We start from the raw sequence: 24,160 nt of genomic DNA on the forward strand, positions 1-24,160 counted from the left end.
CACAAATACTACATACACACACACACATGCACACAGCCCCCCTCCACACACAATCACACTCCGTACACATACATATACAGGCACTCTCCATACATGCACACACCCCATACATACACACACACACACACACCATAACCCGCCCCACACACACACACACACACACACACCTCCAACACATGTTCAGTATTCGTACAGACACACATCATCCCTTTGGACCCTCTGCCCTCCATCAGATTGTCCTTCTTCCCCCCCACGCCCCCACCCACCCCCGTCCCCTCCCCCCACCCTTTTCCCCCGACCCCGTCCCTCACACAAAAGCCCTCTTATACTTATTGCACAGCACACGCAGGTGCAAAACATAATAAAGCACCAAAAAGTTTTTTTTTTTAATAACATGCCAGTTTTAATACCCTCGCTGTACCAGGCAGAGTTAACCCTCTAGGCATCAGGTGCTGTCTTTGGCTACTGTGAATGTCACCGCTGGGCGCTTCAGATGTGGCAGACACACAAGCCCGCAGGGTGCCTCTGTTTTGGACTTGGAGATAATTAGTGTTTTCTCTGCATTAAATAAACACTTATTTAATGAATTCAGCCTTGCGGTGCAGTTCACGACACTGTACGAGGCCTGGGTGCGTGAGCGTTCAGGAGCAGGTACATCACGCCGAGATGCCCCGTCTTGAGCACTGCGGAAACACGAGCCCATCGCACAATGTGGTCGCACTGTGTGTCTTTATGACCGAGTAATAACTGTGTCATCATAACACGCCTCCTCGCTCCGGTGTGTTTCCATAACAAGGCGATGTCGCCATATGTGTGAGCGGAAAGACGAGCTGCATGAATGAGCCGCTTTGTGGTGCGAGCGGCTACGAGACAACACAGGACCCACTCTCTTATCAGGGAGCCTCTCTGCGGTGACTGCAGCAGTCGCTTCCCAGCCAACATGGCCCAGTGCAGAAATTATGAGTTAGGAGGGGACTAAATCTCTCTGTGTATGAATCTGTCTTCCCCCCCCCCCTCCTTCTCCAGGAGCCTGGACGTGAATGCAACAACTTTGCCTTCAGTCCGGCCCAGTTGTTCTTGTTAGTAAATGGAGCCAGTGTGAGTCAGTGGAATGAGAATGACAGTTATTCTCCTACCCCCTCTGTCCCTGTGGCCTGTTGGCTCACACATTCCTCTCTGTGGCGGTGGTGGCGCTGAAGAACGCAGTAGAACTCAGAATAATGCAGCAGAACAAAGCAGAACACAGCGTAATGCAGTTGAATACTGCAGAACGTATCAAAATACAGTAGAACACAGCAGAACACAGTAGAAGGCAGTAGAAGGCATCAGAACGCAGCAGAACGCAGCAGAACACAGCAGAACTCAGCAGAACACAGCAGAACACAGCGTAATGCAGTAGAATACTGCAGAATGTAGCAAAATAAAGTAGAACACAGCAGAAGGCAGAAGAGTACAGCAGAACACAGCAGAACCCAACAGAACACAGAAGAACCCAACAGAACACAGCAAAACACAGTAGAACCCAACAGGACACAGTAGAACACAGCAGAACACCACAGAACACAGTAGAACCCAACAGAACACAGCAGAACACAGTAGAACACAGCAGCAAACAGTAGAACACAACAGAACGCAGCAGAACGCAGCAGAAGGCTGGTCAGGGCCCGGAGGCCCCCTGCCTGAAACTGTTTATGCTAAAGTTCAAGCAGCTGGACAGCCAGTTGGCTTTGCCTCTCGGAACGGTTAATCGCTGCGTTCACAAGCCTTCTCTGAGTGTTTAGCTCTCTGGGAAAGCCAGTGTCAGGTAGTAAGACTCTCTCAGAGTATTGCAGATTAAAGAAACTAAAGCCCAAAGCTTTCTCCTTAATGGAAAGGAGGCCTTTCTCAGGTGACTCTTGGTGTGATTACAAACGGCCAACTTGGGCCCTTTTAGAGATTTGTAGTTACTCGATAGCAATTCAAAGGTGACACAGACAGGGATTATAAAGTTCTCAATCATCAAATGATGTTTGATCACGAATAATTACCCCAGACCATTTTGAGACGTCGTTAGAGCCCTCCGTGAGAGATATTTGTATTGTTTCAAGATATATATCCCAAAGACACGCAAACTTTATTGGCAGTTCAATTTCCTGGACGCATGAGGCCCCAGCAGACTGGCGGAGTCGATGAGGTCACAGGGTTGAGCAATATGGTTTTGATTTTGACGGTGATAAATTTGGAAGAGTTGTGATGGTTAATCCCGTGACAGAGAAGTGATCCATCACCAAGCGTTAAGTTACTGTAATTCATCTCCTGTGTCTGCAGGGGCATTGGTGTGGGAGGGGTGATGTGTGTGTGTGTCTGCATCTTTGCAGGAATGTGTTTGTGTCTGTGTCCGCACGTATGTTTGTGTCTGCGTCTGTGCATGTGTGTACCTCCATATGCGTGTCCAGGTGTGCGTGCATGTCTGTTTCCTAGTGTGGGGGCTCCCAAGGCCCTCTAGGAGGTGACAGGCTTCTGATGTTCCTCAACACTGACCCTGTCCAGATGTACCTCAACACTGTCCAGCTGACCCTCAACACTGACTCTGTCCAGCTGTCTCTCAACACTGCTGACAAAAGATGGAACTGTATCCCCTGGCTGGCTGTCTGGGAGGGTTATTTATGAAGCTCCCAGCTGGAAGCAGCTCTGCTGAGCTCCCATCCTGCTCTCCACACTGTGACATGGCACAGTGTGTCCTTGTAAACACAGGGAGCGAGGACTAAATAGCCAGTGAGGGGTGTTTCAGTTACTGAGACTCTCAGATGTTTGGCGTTGCCAGATCTGGAGGAAAGTGTGGCGCTCTGCTCTGATATTCAAACAAGTCTGTTGTGACCCAAGTAGAGATCCCAATACTAAAGGTAGTGGGGATACCGAAAACAAGCAGCTGTTTGCTGTAATCCCACTTATCTTGATTGATCCTCACCAGTATATCTCGAAGACAGCCAAACGGCCACAATTCTCAGATTTACTACCTAATCAAGGTGAAAAGGCCCATTCTCAGTATTTCATCCTGGTTTCTCATGCATGCTCTTCTCAGTATCATTCAGTTTTTTGCTGTGCTTGTGAGGAGATCACTACAGGCCAGAGGCAGGCCACTGCACGGCCGAGCTGGCCCCCAGTCACCTGGCCCCCAGTCACCTGGCCCCTCAGTCACCTGGCCCCCCAGTCCCCCCCCAGTCCCCCAGTCCCCCAGTCTCCCAGTCTCCCAGTCCCCCAGTCTCCCAGTCCCCCAGTCTCCCAGTCCCCCAGTCCCCCAGTCTCCCAGCGCCCAGTCATGTCAGCCTTGTCCTCCTGCCTTGTTTGTGTGGTGGCCTGGCTCGGCCCCAGCTGAGTCGCTGCACAGCCCCACATCCTGCAATAAACGCTACGCAGCTGTGTGTGTGTGTGTCTGAGGAGATGTAGGCCGACCTCATCCTCCGGACGAACAACAGTCTTAACAGGACAGGAAATCCTCTACGGACTGCGCTATTCTGGACACAGAAAAATCCCAGATTTCTCTATTCAGATTAGCTGAATCCATCACTCCCAATGTGAAACTGAGTACATCTTTCACATTGAAATTCATTTATCATTTTTTCATTTATGACTGCCATTGCTAAGCAGGTGGTGGTCTCAGAATAGGTCAGTCTATGCTGTATCAGTTCAAGTCTTGGGGCAGCATGTGAGTTTTGTAAGACTTTGCCCTGGGTGGCCAGTCTCTGTCCTTCAGATCTAAGCTCCGTGAGATCGTGACCTGTGACCTGTGACCCAGCGGAGGTGAGTGTGAGGTGCCAGGGACAAGCATGTAGGCCATGGTGAGGTGATTGTGCGGGTCCCACAGGACACGATAGTGAGAGCTCTGGTGTTCTCTTGTGTAGTGCTCTGTAGAAGGCTATCGAGGCATTTTGAAACGGGTTGATAGACACGTGAAGAGCTTGTGTGTGTGCATTTATGCTTGTTTGTCCATGTGTGTCTATGTATATCTTGTGTGTGTTCTTTCTCGCATGTGTGCATGCGTATGTGTGTGTGGTATGTGTGCGTGCGTGTGTGTGGGGAGGGGTGGTTCACAAAGGGTTCCGAGGTTATCCCTTGTTAAAAAAGGCAGATTATAAATCTTCTGACATTTATCCCCTTTGCTGTGGCTGATCCATTGAGCGGACCGTTCACTAATCGTTCTCTCTGTGTGTTCCCTCCCTCTCTCCCTCTCTCCCTCTCTCCATCCCTCCCTTCATCTCTCCCTCCTGGCAGGTTCAACATGCCCCACGACGACAACCCCAAGTGCCGGGAGGCGGGCATCAAGCACCAGTATCACGTCATGGCGCCCACGCTGAACTACGATGCCAGCCCCTGGTCCTGGTCCAAGTGCAGCCGCAAGTACATCACCGAGTTTCTGGAGTAGGTTCCTCTTCCTGTTTCGGCCTCTTGGGTTCTGACAAACTCACTGAATGACTGCCCAAGTAATTTTTCTGCTGACGCCTTCTTCCAAAGTTGTACATGAATATTTTGTCTCTGAACTACATTACATTTACATTTAGTCATTTAGCAGACGCTCTTATCCAGAGCGACTTACAGTAAGTACAGGGACATTCTCCCTGAGGCAAGTAGAGTGAAGAGCCTTGCCCAAGGACACAACATCATTTTGCATGGCCGGGAATCGAACCAACAATATTCTGATTAATAGCCCAACTCCCTAACCTCAGCCATCTGACCCCTGAAAGGATAAATAAAAGCTGTTTGTTTTTTAGTTCCTGCTACTGACTGAGCATAGGGAGTGTGTGTGTTTAGGGAGTGTGTGTGTGTGTAGGGAGTGTGTAAGTGTAGGGAGTGTGTGTTTAGGGAGTGTGTGGAGTGTGTTTGTGTGTAAAGTGTGTGTAGGGAGAGTGTGTGTGTGTATGTGTGAGGAAAAGTGAGTGTGCAAGTGTAGAAAGAGTGTGTGTGTGTGTGTGTGTAGAGAAAATGTGTTTAAACAGTGTGGACATGTTGTTATTGTCTGGCTCCAGACACTATTTCCTGTTTGAAAAGGAAGGTCTTCCTCAGTTGACCTGGGCGATTGATCCTCTGCTGTCTCTCCACTCAGGCAGAACCCCCCCCCCTCTCTCTGTCTCTCTTTCAATCTCTCTCTCTCTTTCTGTCTCTCTCTCTCTCTCCTCTTTTGCTTTCTCTCACTCTCTCTATCTCATCTCTCTCATCTCTTTCTTTCACTATTTCTCTCTCTGTAGAGATGCTTCCGGACAAACAGTCATTTAGTCGCTCTGCGTGCTTTCCCCGCCAAAATGGTAACGCGGGGCAACAGCTCATTCATGGGGCTCCAAAGCCAAGCGGTGACCACCAACCTCTGTGAAGGGCTTCCCTTTAAGATGGGAAATGTCAGTTATAATTAGATTTTCCCCCTGGACGTGACCCTTTGATCTGTCCCCCCCTCCTCTGTTGATTGTGGAGAGAGTGTGCAACAAAAGGCTGCCTTGTTGACCAGTTGCATCTTGGGAGCTTCGTGGCGGCCACGCACTCTGACGCCTCGCAAAGGGCGCCGCATAGTTTCCGTCGTGCAAACCCAGGGACTCGAGTGGTCGGGTGGACAAATGAGCGAAACAAGACAAGAGCCTCTTCATTTTCAGCCGTGGAATATTCGGATCTCCTACCGTGTTATGCGGAATGCCTTTGTGCTCAGTGTGTGAGGATGAGTTAAATGTCAACTGGACGTCATGAATGTGTCTTCCATGTATGAAGAGGACCACAGATTTGTTTAACAGCGGTAATATTAAGAAACAGTTGGTGAGGAGGGATGAAGGAAGAGGGAGGAGAGAGAGGGAGAAAGACAGAGGAGACCGAAAGTTATGGAGAAGGGAGAGATGGAAAGAGTCAGAGAGCAAGAGAGGGTGAAAGAGAGAGAGAGAGAGAGAGAGAGAGGGAGAGAGAGAGAGAGAGGGATGAAGAGAGAGTGTTGGTCTCAGTATACCAGTGATGGGAAAGGTCCTGGAGAGCTTAGCCCCTCAGCTTTTGAAGTCGCCCACGTTAACAAAGAGCTGCATTGATCCAGACGCCACGTCCACTCCTCTCCAGATGGACCTGGTCAAGTACACTAATGTTTTCACTGACCATTCTTCCTGAAGTGTCCTTCAGTCTGCCCCACTCTCTCTTGACAGCTTGAAGATGGTGGGTCTCATCAAATGTACCCCCCCCCCAACCTTCCCTGCTGCTTCACACAAGTCACCATAGCCCTCACCTCGCTCTCCTTCTGCCTCTCACCTCTCTCCCACCCCTCTCTCTTTCTCTCTCGCTACCCCCCTTTCTCGCTACCCCCCTTTCTTCTCCCCCCCCGCCCCCCTCCTCTCTCCCCCCGCCCCCCTCCTCTCTCCCCCCGCCCCCCTCCTCTCTCCCCCCGCCTCCCTCCTCTCTCCTCCCGCCTCCCTCCTCTCTAGCGGTGAACTAATAAGAAGTGGACCCCCGTTGTGTCCGCACCTGAAGGTCTGATGAAAATCCCCCCAGTGTGTTTTAGCTGTATTATTATGCGTATGCCTCAATATAAAGAGCCTATTCATTCCCGCCGCGGCAGCCTGCCAGACTATTTAAGCCCACAAAACCGTGCATAAAGATAAAATGCAAATCTTGTCGGCGTTGCCACCTGCTAATTGATGTGTACACTTGAGTGTAAACCGCATAAGCGTTGGTGGTGCTGAAGCCCTGTCATTTTCCATCCCTGTGCTCCAGAGCATACTTAGAGAATTAGGCTAACATCCCGTAGCACAGGGAACCCACGTCTATTTTCATATAACAATGTATTTAGTTGGAAGACACTAATCCAAAGTGACATACAAATAGTGCACTTTTTTAATGTATTGTTATTACGCATAACTACACATGGTCTTAGTCAATTTTCTTTCACATTCATTCAAAATAAGGTAACTCCTTTAATAAATAACTCCTAAACAACTCATTACATCACAAAAAAACTATATATTCTTCTCATTGTACAGTATACATAAAGTCCTCCTAAGCCTTACCTTCTCACCAGAAACACAGGCCTTCATGGAACCCGATACTGAGATAACCTGACATCATTTTCGAAATAACCTCACTTTAAAGCAGTCAGGTAATGGTTGCCATGTGTGTAATCATTTCATCCTTGGTGCTAGAGGGGAAGTCCCACAAATCACCTTTCTTGACAATCTACCTCGTCAGCTGATTTCCCCTTAAAAGAATCGTTGCCTCTTAATCAAAGTCCTCTTTCCTCCCCCTGTCCCTCCTGTCTTTTAGAAAGGGTCTCTGTAAGGTCTCAGGGCCCTGATTAGCCAATGACGTGACCTGGTGAAAGATGCCTCTGCATGGAGCCTCTCTGGGTCTCCCTCTCGCCCTGACAGTCTCCCTCTCGCACCTGTCATCATCAGTCTCTTCCCCACAGCTTACTGTTCCTCATGCTCATTCCACCAGCATGTTCTGGAGCACAACAAAGGCTTCTTACATTGTGTGTGTGTGTGTGTGTGTGTGTGTGTAAATGAAAGACAACCGCAGCGGTAACACCAGATAAGCCTGTGTAATTACCGTCCTCGTCACATCAGCTGGTACTGTATGGAACAGGGTTTTTAACTCCAAACACACAAGGGACAAATTGTAGAAACTGCGCCGACATGTCACGTAAGTATACATTCTATAGCACCTCATCGCTTGTTTCCTTTTTACGGTCACAAAGTAAACAGAAGACAAAAAAAATGAATCTTTTGAGTATCTTTGGAGCAAATGGTGTTTGACAAAGTTTTTGTGAGTCTTTTCAAACTGACTAGCCGTTCTTGATATGAGGACATTTTGGTCCAGCTGTGCTTTTGTAGTCTTTTCAGAGTGCAGTACTGTAGGGTTGGGGTGTGGCTGACATACAATTATTCATTTTACACCAATGGCTAGCTGGGCCCAGTATAAGCAGTAGCGCAACTCAATAAAAGGTGCTTTATTATTCCAAATCCCCCGTTTACTCTGCTCCATAAAGAAATGCTCTTAGACAAACATGTGGTGGACCTGGGTCTCTGTGTCAGTATGGAGAAGTGCCTTTATCCACTCGCTGATGTTTGACGGCATAGTTCATGGTGCTGCCACTCACCAACCAGCCATTGATTTGAAGTGGTATCAATCAAACCGTTAGGTAACAGACCGCCCCCTGTGCAGATCTAAGTGTGATCTGTCGGGAACGGATGACAGTAGCTGTTTACATTGCCATTATGTTTTACAAAGACGTGACACATGCCGTTTAGGACTTCCTCAGTATGAATGAGGGCAGGTTTGCAATTTGTTTTAACAGTAGAAGATGTATAAGAATGCCTTGAGTTCTTGTACACAATAAAGTATGTGGTTTTTTTGGCATGTGTTTTTGTTTGTAACCTTTCAGCACTGGCTACGGAGAGTGCCTATTGGACGAGCCTGTGAGCCGGACCTATGAGTTGCCCGTCCACTTCCCTGGTCAGATCTACAATGCCAACCGACAGTGTGAGCTGATGTTTGGATCTGGTTCTCAAGTCTGCCCTTACATGGTGAGTAAACCATACAGCCAGCCTGTAGGCCTCCAATCCAGGGTCTGTATTTACAGAGCATCCCAAAGACGGACTGCTGATCTTGGGTCCAGGATCCGGTTCCTCCCTGTCTCATATTACCATTAAAAAAATAACCAGCCAGCATTCTTCCCATGACACAACCTGAGATAACAATATGTTGCGGGATAGGTTTAGCTTTTCAGTGCAGGTCAAGAGGTGGCAGGTTCAGAATCCCTCTCTGTACGTTGCTTTAGAAAACGAGTCCGCTAAAAGAAGAAATAAGGATTGTCCTCCAAAACCTAGTGAGATGGAAGTCTTGACACTTCTCATTCATGTTACCCATTAGACTACTGGTGGTGACTGCGCACAGCCCAGCCCTGCTTCTGAATGATCTGTCTATGACTGACAGCTTTTACGGTTTTATGAGACAATTAGCTTTGCTCAGCCTGCAAACTGTCTCTCTTCACTGAACACATCCTAACGCTGAACTACATGAGAGGCAAGAAAATTATGGCCCTCAAGTCGATGACTGCGCCTGGAGACTCCAGGAGTTATGTGTGGCTAATTGTAGGCTACTGCCGCTCAGATGGCTGGAAAAGTCAGCGAAGGACTCCGCTGGAACTGCCCGCACACTTCTGTCAATGTTCCAGATTCATTGTTTGGTGTGAGCACTGGTCAGTTATTATCTTCAAGTGCTGGACAAGTAAGATACTGTGGGCTTATGAAGATGTGTAACACTGTTTAATGTCCCCAATGCAACTCTGTTTCTCCTCTGTCCACATATAGAAACAGTGCAAGAGGCTGTGGTGCACGAGTTCGGAGGGGGAACACAAAGGGTGTCGCACTCAGCATATGCCCCTGGCTGATGGGACTGACTGTGGACATGGAATGGTATGAAACAATCTTTACATATTTACTCCTGCCGTGCTGTGAAAATATGAAATGCTATTCATAATATAACTCAGATTTCTATTTTGGTGGCTCATTTATGTCCACGGTAATAAAAGAAAGTTTACGGCTATCGCAAACAAAACTCTCTGAAGTGAATATTGTCTTGAATCAACACTGGTTTCCGTCCATCATCAGGCTAGTTTGTCCTTCACACGCGTAACATTGAGACTCTTCTCAATGGAAGCAGCACTGACTCTGCACCCCCCCCCCCCCTACTCCCCTTTGCCCCCCACCCCCACCCCTTGTTCTGAACACCTTGAAAATCAGCATAACTCATGGAAACTAATATCACTCCATTCATTATTTACACAGTTTGTCCTCTATCTAACCCATGAAATTGTAGTCAGGTGATACGAATTGTGAATAACCTGGAGGCTTTTTAGCCTCGACCCCAGCCCCCCATTAGCCCTCATTCTTCATGGCCTTGGGATGCTGTGCTTATTAGCTTTGGGGTGAACAATGTAGCGAAAGTAGGAAAGAGAGGTAAGGGGGGGGGGCAGAGGGTTGAGAGAGAGAGAGAGAGAGAGAGAGAGAGAGAGAGAGAGAGAGGAAAAGAGAGACAGAGGGAGGGAGGGAGTGAGGGAAAGAGAGAGAGAGAGAGAGAGAGAGAGAGAGGGAGAGGTGAGATCGCAGGTCCTTTGAAAGTAGATGCCGCACGCCGTTCACAGTTGAGTCACCTTGTTCTGAACCTGTGACCCTAAAACCTATTTAAAAGGCGAGGGAGCGGGTCAGTGGGCAGGCAGTAACAGAGCCCAAGGCGGAGGCCGGCTCTCACAGAAAGACCTCACATCAATGATTCCGAAAAGTAGGAGAGGTAGGAGAGAGGGAGGAGGACAGAGGGAGGACGGGAGAGAGAGAGACGGAGAGAGAGAGGGAGGACAAAGGGAGGAGGGGGGAGAGAGAGAGAGAGAGAGAGGGAGGGAGGAGGAGAGGAGGTAAGGAACGAGGAAAAGGAAGAGGCGAGAGGAAGGATGAGAAGAGGATGAGAGAGGCCTAATGTGCCTAATATCTGTTTGAGTGTGTGCATATTGTGTGTCAGTGGGGTAACCCGTATCCCCTTAGAAGTCTAGCTAAATCGTCAAAATCTCTGTGTGGCCCAATGTAATTCCATAATGTCTATGTCTCACTGGCTTTCTCTAGCGTTACTAGACTTGAAAGAAGTTAACTGGGGATGGCTAACACCTTAATCCAACTAAAACAGCGACAGTATACTGTATCACTTGTGGCATAGGAACTCCCATTTCTCTCCCTGTCTCATTAACAGTGATGTGGGAGACGCTTCAGTAAGAAGAGGGTGTAAGATTTTGGTCATTGGTGTATGTTCCTTACATTACATTGTATTCATTTAACAAATAATTTAATCCAAAAGGACAGACAAACAGTGCCTGTAGAAAATACTGCGAAAGATCAAGGATTAGAAGTGTATAGTTCTAACAGTATTTCTGTGGTCGGTCAAGAAACAATATATATTCAGTGTCTTCTCCGCAAAATATGTGGCCTTCACATGTAGAGAATCTATCTATCTAATCTCACACACCAAACAAGTTATCAGAAGTACCAGTCATCACAGGATTAAGATCTGCGTTAATAACTCCATTTCGCATAGTCTGGCTCGTCTAATCTGGTACAAGTACAATGAGTGTTGTGCTCTTAAGTGACAGAATCGACCCGACCCCCTAAAGTGGGATTGTTTTCCCCTTTCATGTGTGTGTGTGTGTGTGGTGTTGAGGGGCTGGTATTGTCTCTAGACAGGTTATCTGGTGTGTGTGTGTGTGGTGTGGAGGGGCTGGTGTCGTCCCTAGGCGGGGCCTCTTTGAAGAGGGGCCACTTGAAAGCGACTAGGGCACACTGAACCAGCTCCCACCTGCCTCCTCAGAACCTTTTTATGTGTGGGACTTGTGTGCGTGTGTGTGTGTTCATTGACATATTCAGCTTGGAAGGCACCATTCTTCTCTCTCTGTTGAATTCAAATTACTTTTTTGAACCTTTCTTTACAATAACACCCCCCTTCATCTCTCAATCTATCTCTCTCTCTCTCTCTTAATGGACTGACTGACTGTCTCTTTCTGTCTTTCTGTCTCTTTCACTCCATCTCTCTGTTTCTCTTTCTCTGTCTGTTAATCTCTGGTTATCTTTCCCTTCCTCTCTCCCTCCCCCCCCTCTCTCACTCTGTCTGAGAGATAAGTCATGGGGCTGGGGTTCAGGTTTAGGTTAGGGGGCTTGAGGGCCAGGTCCCTGTTTCAGAGGCATTTGCTGGGCCCGAGGGAGGCCCGGTTTAGAGGATACAGCCAGGCTGTGTGTGTGTGTGTGTGTGAGTATGTGTGTGCATGTATGTGTGAGTATGTGTGTGCATGTGTGTGTTTATAGTGAGGTATTATCTTTGTAACCATAGCTGCTTCTCTAAGTATCTCCTCCAACCTATCATTAGACATGGCCCACTGTGTCATTCCTACCCATTAAAAGGAAACATCATCTCTGGCAAATTTTTGGGCTTAAATTTGAAAAAGCATCTGTCAACCTGCCTGTGTGTTTAATTCTTACCTTAGTGGAGTTTCTTTTCTAAACAAGTCATGGAGTTTGTGCTTTGAGTCTGTGTTAGTGAATGGGGGCAGTTGGTGAGAACAAGTTTGTTTGTGTACAACTGGATGGAAGTAGGGCACTATGTTGAGGTCATGTCCCCTCTCTCTCTCTCTCTCTCTCTCTCTCTCTCTCTCTCTCTCTCTCTCTCTCTCTCTCTCTCTCTCTCTCTCTCTCTCTCTCTCTCTCTCTCTCTCTGTCTCGCTCTCTCTCTCTCTCTCTCTCTCTCTCTCTCTCTCTCTGTCTCTCTGTCTCTTTTTCTCTCTTTCCTATCGCTTTCCATGCCTCTTTACCTTCTCTCCTTGCTTGCAACCTTCCTCCCTTCCCTTGCTCTCCCCCTTTCCTCCCTCGCTCCTTCTCTCCTCCCTCGTTCATCCTCCCCCTCTTGTCCCTGGCTCCTTCTCTCCCTCTCTAGAACTCTTGCAAGGGCGCTGGAGTGAATAATGCGGTCACATGACCCCGCGGCGGCGTGTCTTGTCATCTGGCCCAGTGGGCCGTGCGCTAACGAGGGCATCCCATCACTTGTTGTCTATAAATACCACCACCGCCCTTCTCCCCCCCCCCCCCCCCCCCCGCCCCCCCCCGCCCCCCCCCGCCCCCCTCCCCTTCTCGTTCAAAAGGACCCTGGCTCTGCGGGGCCAGGCTAGTACGGTCAATCAGGATCTGTCACCCGCCCCAAAGCCCCGCCTGCCACCATATCCAGAGCCCGCCCGCCCCCCTCTCTTTCTCCCTGGCTTTCTTTGAGGTGCTCTCTCTCTCTCTGCTTCTCACCACGTAGCCTTAAAGTAGCTTGGTGGGTGGCAAGGAGAACAATGGAGGCTGAACTTGAATGAACTAAAATGTTTTGTCGTCTCCCTTCCTTGTCCAGCAGTTATTGAGCTGCTGTCCATTGCCAGTGGCCTGATGTACAGGTTGGAGGTTATGTCTGACAGGCATCTTTGTTGAATCTTTTTTTATTTTTTCTGTTTAGCACAGTGCAGTGGATATTCCCATTGTGTCAAATTCTAAGATCTTCTCAATCTCTGAGTTCTCTACCTCAGACAAAATTGAATATTTCCAGACAGATCATTGTCCTAGGACAACTTGTGTCATAAAAAAAGGAAGTCTTTGCTTCTGATTTCCAGAACATTCTTCCGAGCTGTAACCTGCTCTGGTTTCAGCCAATTAGAGAATGATAGTGAGGTCTTGAAAAGCCAGGCAGTAGAGAAAGAGAGAAAGACAGAGAGGGAGAAGGAGAGAGAGAGGGAGAGAGAAGGGGGAGAAGGGGAGAGAGACAGAAAGCCGAGAAAGAGAGATACGAAGAGAGAGAGAGAAAGATAGATAGATAGAAAAGGATAGAAAGGGAAAGAAAGAACGGGAGAGTTGGCGCGGGGTGCCTGCTGTTGGCTCAGTGTTCCTGGCACCCTGACAGACTTGTCGTGCAGTGCTGTGAGCTGGAGCTCTGGACTGGGGCTCACATTGATGTCACTCTGGGCTAATCTCTGGATTTTTTCAGGATGTTACCACTTTGATTCACCCGTCATCACAGACAGACTGCAGGATCTGGGGGAACAAGTGAATTGTTGTCTTCGGGGATGCTCACTGTAATGTTCTCCTGGAATAATGTGACAGTACATCTGAGTACTGAATTGAGTTCTGTGTTACGGAGAGTGGGAGTGGGGTCTGTTTTGATACTTTGTAGGGGGTTGATTTGATTTTGTTCATCTACAAACATGTGTGTGTGTGTGTGTGTCTGTATGTCTGTCTGTACGTATGCGAGTATGTCTGTATGTATGTGTGCATGTCTGAATGTGTGTGTATGTGTGAGGACGTGGGCTGGCTCCCCTAACTGTAACAACATCCCTCTGTCCCTGTTCGTGTGAGGACGTGCGAACGTGTCACTCATGTTCGGAGTTCGGAGGAGCGAGGAGCGTCCTCAGCCACGCCTTCCCTTTGACCCCCATCCAGAACCTCTCCCTCCCTTCCTCCAGCACAAACATCCAGCCCCTTCTCTCTCGCCTGACACTTCTACAATAACCTGTCTGTAAGAATACCAAAGCATTCCAAATCCCTGAAGTGAAATGACAGCATCTTCCGACCATCTGTAATATGCTGACTTGCACCCTGCATATTGAACATCTTACATGGTGGTCGTTAGATTTATTGCTCCCTGTGGAGTTTGGGCTCTTGTGCTGTTCATCTGTGGGGTGTAGATGGATGTGGTGTTGGTCGCAGTGGCGTCAGGGACACGACTCCAAATGTGCTCCTGCTGTGGCCGGACTGAACTCCAACCCAGAGCTGTGAGAACCAGAGACATGAAAGGTGACGCCTTTTGGAAATGGCCGTGTTAAAATGAGAGAGCGGGAGGTTTTTAAATCAGTCTTTGCCCTCTCATTCCAGCTCTGATGTATGGCTTGAGGAGAAACGACGCGCTCTCGGAGCAGCTTCCTCGCAATTACAGGGCGCAACCTCGAAACCAGCCAGCTGAACTCCAGCAAGCAGATGCTGCTGAGGCTTCCCCTAACACTAGCTTAGCCCTTGTGGCTAACTCTTCTCTATTTACAGCCTAGTGGGCTTTATCTTTTAAACGTTGATTACCGCTGTGTGAGAGTGTGTGTGTGTGGGTGTACTTGCATGTGAGTGAGTGCGTGCGCGCTTGTGTATTTCCGGGCACGCGTGCATGTGTGTGTGTGTATTTCCATGTGTGCATGTGTATGTGTGTGTGCGTATTTCCATGTGTGCATGTGTGTGCGTGCTCGTGTGGGTCCATGTGTTTGTGCGTTTGGGAAATTCCTAATTTTAAACACATGCAAGCGACAGCTGGGCCAGTTTCTCTCACAAGTCCTTCAAATGTCTCACTGCAGTCCCAACTGAGGACTCATTTCGACAATTGTTCGAGGAGAGCCCGGGCTGAACCCCAAACAGTTGTGCTAACTTTACCAAGACTCTTTTCACATCGGTGTTTTTCAAAGCTGTATTTGTGCACGAGACAGAGAGAGGCTAATTGGAATGGCCCCCAGATGCTTTCTCGTTCAGATCACACACACACGCACTGAACACACACACACATCCATGCACACACGCACACACGCAGTCGAGGCAGTTGTGTTTTTTTTTTTTTCTCTTTCCACCCTCCACCTTTTGAAAAGTTTGGTGTCTTTTCCTTCATTCACCTCACCTTTTCAAGCCAAACAAAACGGTTGTAAACAGTGAGTCCCAGCAGGGAGTGGAATGCCTTAAAGGCTTACTGAAGGTTTAGTCCTTTCTGACAGCCGGTCCCCTGTGTTTGACAGTTCCTCAGGCTTCACCGCCCAGTCACGCTGTGGTGGTCCCAGCCAGCCCCATACAACCCCTGCCCCCCCCATCCACCCCCACCCACCCCACCGACCGGGCTGAGAGGGAGCAGGAGGGGGAGGGTTGACGGAGGTGAGGTGAGGAGAAGGAGAGGAGAGGGAGGGGGATAGAGAGAAGGAGAGGTACAGTAGCAGGACAGATAGCATGAGAGGGAGGGGAGATGGAGGGGGAGAGGGAGCAGGAGAGGGAGAGAAAGCAGGAGAGGGAGGGGAGGGGGAGACAAACTGAAACGGGGGGCACACTTAGGTCTTGGCAGACAATCCGTACTCTGTCAGGGGAGGGAGGGAGGGAGGGGGGGTGGGTGCTGAAGCAAGGGGGAGGGGGGGACCCTGTCGAAAAAAACAAAGTTGGTTGTAGGGTCAAGGTCAGTAAGCTGTCATACCTGGCTCCGTGTTGTATTGTCAGGCTTTGTTGATGCTAGTCCTCTGAGTGCTCTGAATGCTTCTCATACCGTCTTCCGTGGTGTTTGGTGTTTTCTCCTGGAATCCCACATCCTGGATGTGGGTGTGTGCTCTACCTCAAGGGCCCAGTTCTTCTTCTTAATGTGTCGAACCCATTTGTGTCCAATAATGTGTTTGTGGTTTGGTTTAGTACATTCATTTCCATGTCTTTTGGGAAATGAATTGTAGCAAATAAAATACTGCTCACAATTCATTGCTAACAGTGTTACTAAAGGGACTGGGAGTGCTGAGTTTTGGGGGGGGAACGTGCGTCATGTTCTGATAATCTTGTTTGCTTCATGCTCCAGGCCAGTTAACACCTGCCTGTCAGGGTGCATAGCCTTTATACTCAATCATTGGTCTTTAACATGAGTTACACTAGACCCAGGCACACTGGCCCTTCCAAATCATTTGTATGTGTGTGTGTGTGTGTCTGTGTGTGTGTGCCTGAGCGGCTGAATGTGTTTGTGCCTGAGTGAATGTGTGTGGGTGTGTGTATGTTACCCCAGGTCATCTCTTAGCTCATAGAGCATTATGCTGAGGCACACACAAGGCATCCTGCACTCAAATCCCTGCAGACGACATGGACTGGGAAACACTTGATCGTGTCATTAGGGAGACGTATGGGATGTTTGCACAGTGTATAACCCAGCTCCGTTCAACAGGGGGAGTACTGTATGTGTGCAGGCTCGACTGGGCCAAAGTCCAACTGAAAACACAGCTGTGAGATCATACCTCTGGGGAATCCTTGGACCCCTGGTTGAACGAACACAGTAACTCCAACACACGTGGAAGCGTACAAAGGTCTCAAAACATCCCACGGCCGAGCCCGGAGTGTGGTCCACAGTGTCCCGGGATGTCCTGCGCCTGAGTGTGCAGCAGACTGCTTCCGATGTCGGGGCTGTAATAAGCCGTGTTCCTCTCTTATCAGAGCTCTAGGGTTTCCCTTATCGCCGTGCCACCGCTCCCTGTGCCTGTGCGCCCCGGACGGACGTCTGCGCACCCAGACAGACGCCGTCTTGTCCTGCATTCTTTCGACGAAAAGGACCCTCCGCTATCTTCGCCCGTGTAGGGGGAGATTTGGTTACACACACAGTGGAATTGGGGCTTCTTTCAGCGCGTTGCGAGAAGCCCTGGCATGAGGCTGGCGCCGTGTGTCAGGAATGGGGAGAGCGTCCGACGGCCGAAACTCACAGTGGAATCGGATTGATAGAGTCCATGTGAGAGGGGTTTTAAATCAATGTGAATGTGCATCATGCTGCAGTGCGTGCTGTCATCTCTTAATGAGTGGGTGTCCTATGGTCTGAGATAGTCTGAGATAGGTCTCATGGACCGTTTTCAGTTTCCATGTTTTTCCGATGGAAGGCCATCACCTTATCACCGTGAGGCTTAGATTGCTGGCTTTTAATCTCCTGCTGTCCACAAGGGAGGAGGGCCATGTGACAGCAGCGGTGGAGGAATTTAACAGCGGATCTGGCTTCCCTCATTCAGACCAAAGCCTGGGAGCATTTGAAGATTTTATTGGCTGCCCCCTCGGTCAATCCGTGATGTAATAAAACCTGACAACGTGGAAGTGTTGCAGTGTGCAGAGCACTCGCTCTGGTTCCTCTCACTGACACTCGGGCTCCATCGCTGCCACCCATACCTGGACCAGTGCAACCCGATGTTACTGTAGGCTAGGCTAGGCTAGGCTAGCCTCTTATTCCCACAGCTGGAAAACTTGGAAGCATTCCTTTGGGGTAACTGATAGCAGGATTAGCGTCGCCCCAAGTTTTCTTTTAAGGTATAGTTTTACGCCTAACCTGAGGATTAGGAAGGGAAGGAGGGGCAACACGCCCAGCTGTGCTGGTGCTAAATCTGCACCGGACTGAGTTGACACTCTGAGGTGCCTTTTAGCCTGTTGAGTTGTACTCACAGTCGGAGTGACACAATACACTCTCAAGCATTGGAGACTGTGTGTGTACTGTATACACTGCATGGCTCTGTTTTCATGTGTGTGTGTGTGTGTGTGTCTCTGTGTGTGTGTGTGTGCTGTGTATCACAGTACTGCAGACATGGGATGTGTGTGAACAAGGAGCTGGACCTGCGTCCGGTCCACGGGGAGTGGGGCACCTGGGGGCTCTACAGTGTGTGCTCCAGAACCTGCGGAGGAGGCACCAGGAGCACCTTCCGGGAATGCAACAAGCCTGTGTAAGAGTCTCCTGTCAGAAACACAGTATTTGTATGACAAATAATGTATTAATAATGATAATTTATTCATTTAAATAGTAACATAGAATAGTAATTATAATTTTAGAATTATTAATAATCCAAACAATAATAATAGTGTTCATTTAGCTGATGCTTTAATAATCCAAGTGATGGGGGCGTCGGTGGGGGGGGGGGGGGAGGTGTATTCAAACCTGCCACCTCTTGATCTGCAGTCTAAAGCTCTACAGTCGTGGCCATAAGTTTTGGCAATTACAAATGTTGTGTTTTGCAAAGTTTTCTGGTTCAGTATTTGAAGAAAATATTTTCACGTTTCTATAGAATACTGGAATCACAATAAGGCACATTTCGTATTTTTTAAAGCTTTTTTGGGGCAAACATTTTCAATATATGCAAAAAGTCAATCTGCTCTTAAAATCCAATCAGAATGATAAGAGAACTAGTTCACACTTTCCCCTATGCTGATGATATGACTTACTGAAATTATGTTAGCAGTAATTTTATGCCCAGCAAGCTTTGCAAACACAAAATGTATGTCGCTCCCAATACTTTTGGCCACGGCTGTACTGTTGAGCTATACCCATCTGTTTTAAGTCTGACACCAGTCATAACAAGCTGGAGTAACAGTCAAAGCAACAACAGTTTCTTGGGCATAGGTCTGATCTGTCCCAATAAACATGGGCAACAGTCAAAATGATCCAATACCCTTTGAAAGTGCAAGTATATATATACAGTATATGTATAACATAGTTATGTGTAAGTTAAGGTAAGTGATTGTAGAAGACATGTTCTAATAAAGTTCTTGTGTCTCAGGCCCAGAAATGGAGGCAAGTTCTGCGTGGGGCGCAGGATGAAGTTCAAGTCGTGCAACACTGAGCCCTGTCCCCGGGGGCAGAGAGACTTCCGGGAGGAGCAGTGCTCTCAGTTTGACGGCAAGCACTTCAACATCAACGGTCTACCTCCCACCGTTCGCTGGGTGCCAAAGTACAGCGGGAGTGAGTAACCCATTTAACGGAACACAACTGTGCCGGGTAGCTGAGATGTGGCTGCTTTGCGATGTGGCTCGTAAAGAAAAGACCGTTCCTTGACTCTGACCACTGAAGAAAACTGTTTGAACTTTGCACTTGTGATCATTGATCTTCTGCTGCACTTTCTATATGCATTATTTGTATGGCACTTTGGATAAAAGTGTCTGCGAAATGAATGAAATGTCATGTTAAATATTAGCCAGTGGAGCCCAGCTGGGCTGGACAGTGCAGGTCTGGTTTCACATCTACTGTACCACATCATGGCTGGAAACATTTGTTGAGTGTGGCTCAGGTCACCACTGTGTGAAATACCTAAATCAACTGCTGTAATCTTGAAATCTCTATTAGTTAGCATGACTCTAATCCACCCATCCACCTCCTCCCATCCTGTCCAGACAGGAAATCTTTACAGTTCATTTCTGGATCAAGAGTTTCAGTCAGTGTCTTTGTTTTATTTCATTGGCAAATGGACAGAATAATCAAGACTAGAGCTGCATAGTACTTCCATATGATGTTCCTGGACAGCTCTAAGCTCATACTGCAAGGAAGAATCTCATTCGTTACTAACATGGCTTGCTCAGCTGCGCCAGATTTCCATGTGGCTCAGGAGGTCAGACTCTGGAGCTGAGATGCTTTTGAAGAATTAACTGTGAGAGAGCCTAATTCATGTTATACAAGCAGGCCGAGTTCAGCAGCCAATAAACTGTCAGAAAGAATGTGATCCTCCCAAACAACTTATAGTGATTTGGGTCTTTCAGCAAAGAAAACTGCTGGCCAGACCAGTGGATTGAAGAAACATATGTTTGCCAAAAGCAGAGTCTTTGCCGTGTTGTTGTCTGTAAACATTTCCCCCGTGTAGCTAATCCACATCTGCCAATGTTGTGGTGCGCTAAATCTCTAATCATCACTGATGATGTCTTCTTCTCCTCTTGGTTCTGATGCAGTTCTGATGAAGGATCGCTGTAAGCTCTTCTGTCGGGTTGCCGGGACGATGGCGTACAATCAGTTGAAGGACCGAGTCATCGACGGCACCCCCTGCAGCCCGGACACTTATGACATCTGCGTCGAAGGCCTCTGCAGGGTACTGGAACGACGCTGTTCCCTCAAATGTCAACACTACTGGTCATGCTGACCTGCCCACACTACCTCACACACACTCTGATACAGCCTTCCAGATGGCTGTCTGAGAAGGAAATGAGATTATCAACATCTAAAACCGTGCTTTTGTTGGTTTTGGGATCAGATAAAACTCCATTGGTGGAAATTCTTGTCAGTGTTTGGCTGTCAGAATGACACTCTTTGGCTCCTCATGTCTCACCAGTCTTCATGTCTCCTTCTCCAGCAAGCAGGCTGTGATCACGTCCTGAACTCCAAGGCGAGGCACGACAAGTGTGGGGTGTGTGGAGGGGACAATTCCTCTTGCAAGACCCAAGCTGGGACCTTCAACGATGCTGAGTATGGTGAGTCTGGTCTTCCAACATATAGAGCTGGTAGTCAAAGGAGGTCATCGTACATAGGGGACACATGAAAATAATCAATTTGCCATAGATATGGAGATGCAATGGCCTGGCCTAAACTTGAACCTGGACCCTGGATAGCCTGGATTGACCCAAAAACAAGATGAACTCTGACCCCTGAGAGGCTTTTGGAACATGCTGTCATAGTTCCTAGACCCTTGTCCAGTAGCACTGCGCATTCCGAATAATCCTCCAAATACTTCAGAAAGAACTTGATGAACTCTTGTTGTGCTCAAACTAAACCCCAACTTGCGCCACTGCTTTGAACTCCTGCTTTATGTGGTGTCTCTTTGTGGGCCAACTGGGGATTGCATCCAGTCCTCCTCCAGTTGGAATAGAAAACACATCAATATCAACGTCTGTTTAAACCCAACTGCACCAGTTACTGGTGCAGAATCTCTGTCTGTGTCTGTCTGTCTGCCTATCTGTCTGTCTGCCTATTGCTCTGCCGGCCTCAGAGCCAGGTGTGCCAGTCTCTGGCCCAGCTCTAGATAGATGACGTAAGTCAGACAGAATCCCAGGCAGGGTGGCCCCTGTCCAGGCCAGTGTCCAGACCTCACTACACTGCTCCCTCCTACTCCTTCCCTCTCCACAGCCTCTTCTCTCCCCCACCACTCTCTTCCAGGCCTGGCCAGCCCATTGGAGGTCTGCCCAGGTTCAGTTCAGCCAATAAACTACCAGTAAACTTCCAGAGAACCAATGAAACAGGAGTTACAGTACATAACTTCAATCAAATATTTGGAAGACTAAGAGGGCCGATATAAGGGGCCCCTGTTTAACATAGGTTTTGTGTGTGACCTTTCACCTTCTCCCTGCTGTGAAATGAATTAGGGAACCACTGGTATCTGCAGTAAGCTAAGCTAGTGGCTCGGGCACTTTCTAAATCACCTCAGTGGTCTGCTAGTCTTCTCCTCCTCCCACAACTTGTTTGCTGCCAGGGAGAAACCGAAGGCTGTTTTTCCTCAGGGTCCGTGTTTTCTCTACATTCCTCGGTTGCTCTGCGGTTGCGTCCTTTGGGTGCCCGTGGTCTCTGGCTAGGCAGGGGGGCCCCTGAGGAGAAGACATGGCGTTGTCCAAGGCAGACCTCGTCAGCGGTTGCCGGAGTTCGTCATCCAGCCATGTACTTAAGCGCTTATGCTGTCCTGACTGATCAGAGAAGGAATTGGATACGCTACTTAAACCAATCGCTGGTGTTTTCTTTCTAAGGTTGAACAGGATAGGTTCGGGTTCAAGCAATGTATTGTTTGTCACGTTCAGGAATTTGGGGTGTGCTTCAAAAGCTGTGGCTGAAAACCAATGTTTTGGTCATGGCTTTGTTATGTTGTAAGACTGGGAGCTGCTGTCAGAGAAAGGCCGGCCATGTGTCAGTTTGTCTGTGTGTGCGTGTGTGTTTATAGTGATTATAGTGATACATTCTCGTTGTTAACAACAGCCTCCTCATATTCACTATTGACTGACCTCATCATCTTGTTTATGGGTATTGTAGTACACTATCGTAACTTTTCGCACAGAATGGTCCTTGATAGCGCGTGTATTAAGCTGCTAATAGGCCGATGTGAAAAGACATTGCCTTACTAGTGCTGCCCCCGAGTGGTCCGTCAGATCAACTCGATACCCTTTTCAACAGACAGTATTTTCCCTCTTTTCATCTTGTATTCCTACTTTTCCTTCTATTTTAATCACCTTTCTTTTTCCAATGTGGGCAGCTCCCAGCTTCATCCCTTCTGCTTTCCCCATCCTCCTTTCCTATCCTCCCATGATCCTTTCCTCATCCTTCTTCCCTTCTCCCTCGTCTCGTCCTCCCCTCTCCTCCATCTCATTCGCTCTTCGTTGCCCTCCTCCCACCTCTACGGCCTGTTGCGTCTCTCCGTTCCTCTCCCCTCATCCCTCACTCCTTGCTGTCACAGAACACAGATGCAGGTAAATTACAGGGCAAGCGTTTGGCCACGGTGTAATTATGTAGGATTTCGAGGAAGGGCCTCTGAGAGTGAAATGACCCCTTTCTATTTTTCCAGGGATGACATTTGAATCCTGAAGGTTAGCAGCACTAGTCTGTAGCTAGCCTGGCCTGACCAGTTTCCCGTGACATAGGGAAGTCATTAACTCAAGGTGTGAGTGACTGCTCAGTACCACAGCTGGCTAGCCTTACCTCGGTGCCTAGCACGTCAAAACGTTCTCACCCACTAGTGTGCTATCCCCCCCCTCTCCCTCCCTCCCTCTCCCTCCCTCTCTCTCCCTCTCACTTCCTCTCTCTCAGGTTACAACACTGTGGTTCGGATCCCAGCGGGAGCCACCAACATTGATATCAAACAGGTCAGCTACTCTGGGAAGCCAGAGGATGACAACTACCTCGGTAAGTTAGCATGCCAGCGCACAGGCACTCTGACAAACCATGAAAACCACTCTGTGAATGTACCATATTAGCTGGGAGAGAACCCTTAAGTTGTGGGCTCTGGGCAGCCTAGGTCACTTTGATTATTCTCAGGGTCTTACAGAGGTCAGGCCTTTCCAGTGACCCTAGGTGTGAAGTGACCCTGCTAATGACGGGGCAGAGGAAGTGAGGGCGTGTAATAGACCACCGGTCATTCCTCCCTGTCAGAGTGTGTGAGAGGGACGTGTGGCAGGGTGTAGAAGCATCTGGGTAGAGGAGAGATAGTCTGCCGGGGTAGAGGAGAGAGGGGCTGGCTGGGTAGAGGATAGTGGGGCTGGCTGGGTAGAGGAGAGTGGGGCTGGCTGGGTAGAGGAGAGTGGGGCTGGCTGGGTAGAGGAGAGTGGGGCTGGCTGGGTAGAAGAGAGTGGGGCTGGCTGGGTAGAGGAGAGTGGGGCTGGCTGGGTAGAGGAGAGTGGGGCTGGCTGGGTAGAGGAGAGTGGGGCTGGCTGGGTAGAGGATAGTGGGGCTGGCTGGGTAGAGGAGAGTGGGGCTGGCTGGGTAGAGGAGAGTGGGGCTGGCTGGGTAGAGGAGAGTGGGGCTGGCTGGGTAGAGGAGAGTGGGGCTGGCTGGGTAGAGGAGAGTGGGGCTGGCTGGGTAGAGGAGAGTGGGGCTGGCTGGGTAGAGGAGAGTGGGGCTGGCTGGGTAGAGGAGAGTGGGGCTGGCTGGGTAGAGGAGAGTGGGGCTGGCTGGGTAGAGGAGAGTGGGGCTGGCTGGGTAGAGGAGAGTGGGGCTGGCTGGGTAGAGGAGAGTGGGGCTGGCTGGGTAGAGGATAGTGGGGCTGGCTGGGTAGAGGAGAGTGGGGCTGGCTGGGTAGAGGAGAGTGGGGCTGGCTGGGTAGAGGAGAGTGGGGCTGGCTGGGTAGAGGAGAGTGGGGCTGGCTGGGTAGAGGAGAGTGGGGCTGGCTGGGTAGAGGAGAGTGGGGCTGGCTGGGTAGAGGAGAGTGGGGCTGGCTGGGTAGAGGAGAGTGGGGCTGGCTGGGTAGAGGAGAGTGGGGCTGGCTGGGTAGAGGAGAGTGGGGCTGGCTGGGTAGAGGAGAGTGGGGCTGGCTGAGAAAGCAAACTAGGTGTCAGAGGCAGAGGAAGATGAATGAGGCTAATTAGAGGCATGTGTAGCCAATACCACATGGAAGTGGATAGAACCCGGTTGAGGCCAACTC

General features: G+C 49.2%; 1 protein-coding gene across 2 annotated transcripts in view; it reads left to right on the forward strand.

The window, feature by feature from the left end:
* Nucleotides 1–24,160, forward strand: part of LOC136941582 (A disintegrin and metalloproteinase with thrombospondin motifs 20) — a 75,236-nt gene that overhangs the window by 17,996 nt on the left and 33,080 nt on the right. For both annotated transcript variants that reach the window (XM_067234120.1, XM_067234121.1), the window contains exons 9-16: nt 4,252–4,398; nt 8,378–8,519; nt 9,306–9,410; nt 17,865–18,010; nt 18,842–19,023; nt 20,001–20,137; nt 20,399–20,516; nt 22,831–22,926. In XM_067234120.1, coding sequence (XP_067090221.1) covers nt 4,252–4,398; nt 8,378–8,519; nt 9,306–9,410; nt 17,865–18,010; nt 18,842–19,023; nt 20,001–20,137; nt 20,399–20,516; nt 22,831–22,926 — 1,073 coding nt within the window. The remainder of the gene's footprint in view (nt 1–4,251; nt 4,399–8,377; nt 8,520–9,305; nt 9,411–17,864; nt 18,011–18,841; nt 19,024–20,000; nt 20,138–20,398; nt 20,517–22,830; nt 22,927–24,160) is intronic.

The sequence above is a fragment of the Osmerus mordax genome, chromosome 4, assembly GCF_038355195.1.
Source record: "Osmerus mordax isolate fOsmMor3 chromosome 4, fOsmMor3.pri, whole genome shotgun sequence".
NCBI lineage: Eukaryota > Metazoa > Chordata > Actinopteri > Osmeriformes > Osmeridae > Osmerus > Osmerus mordax.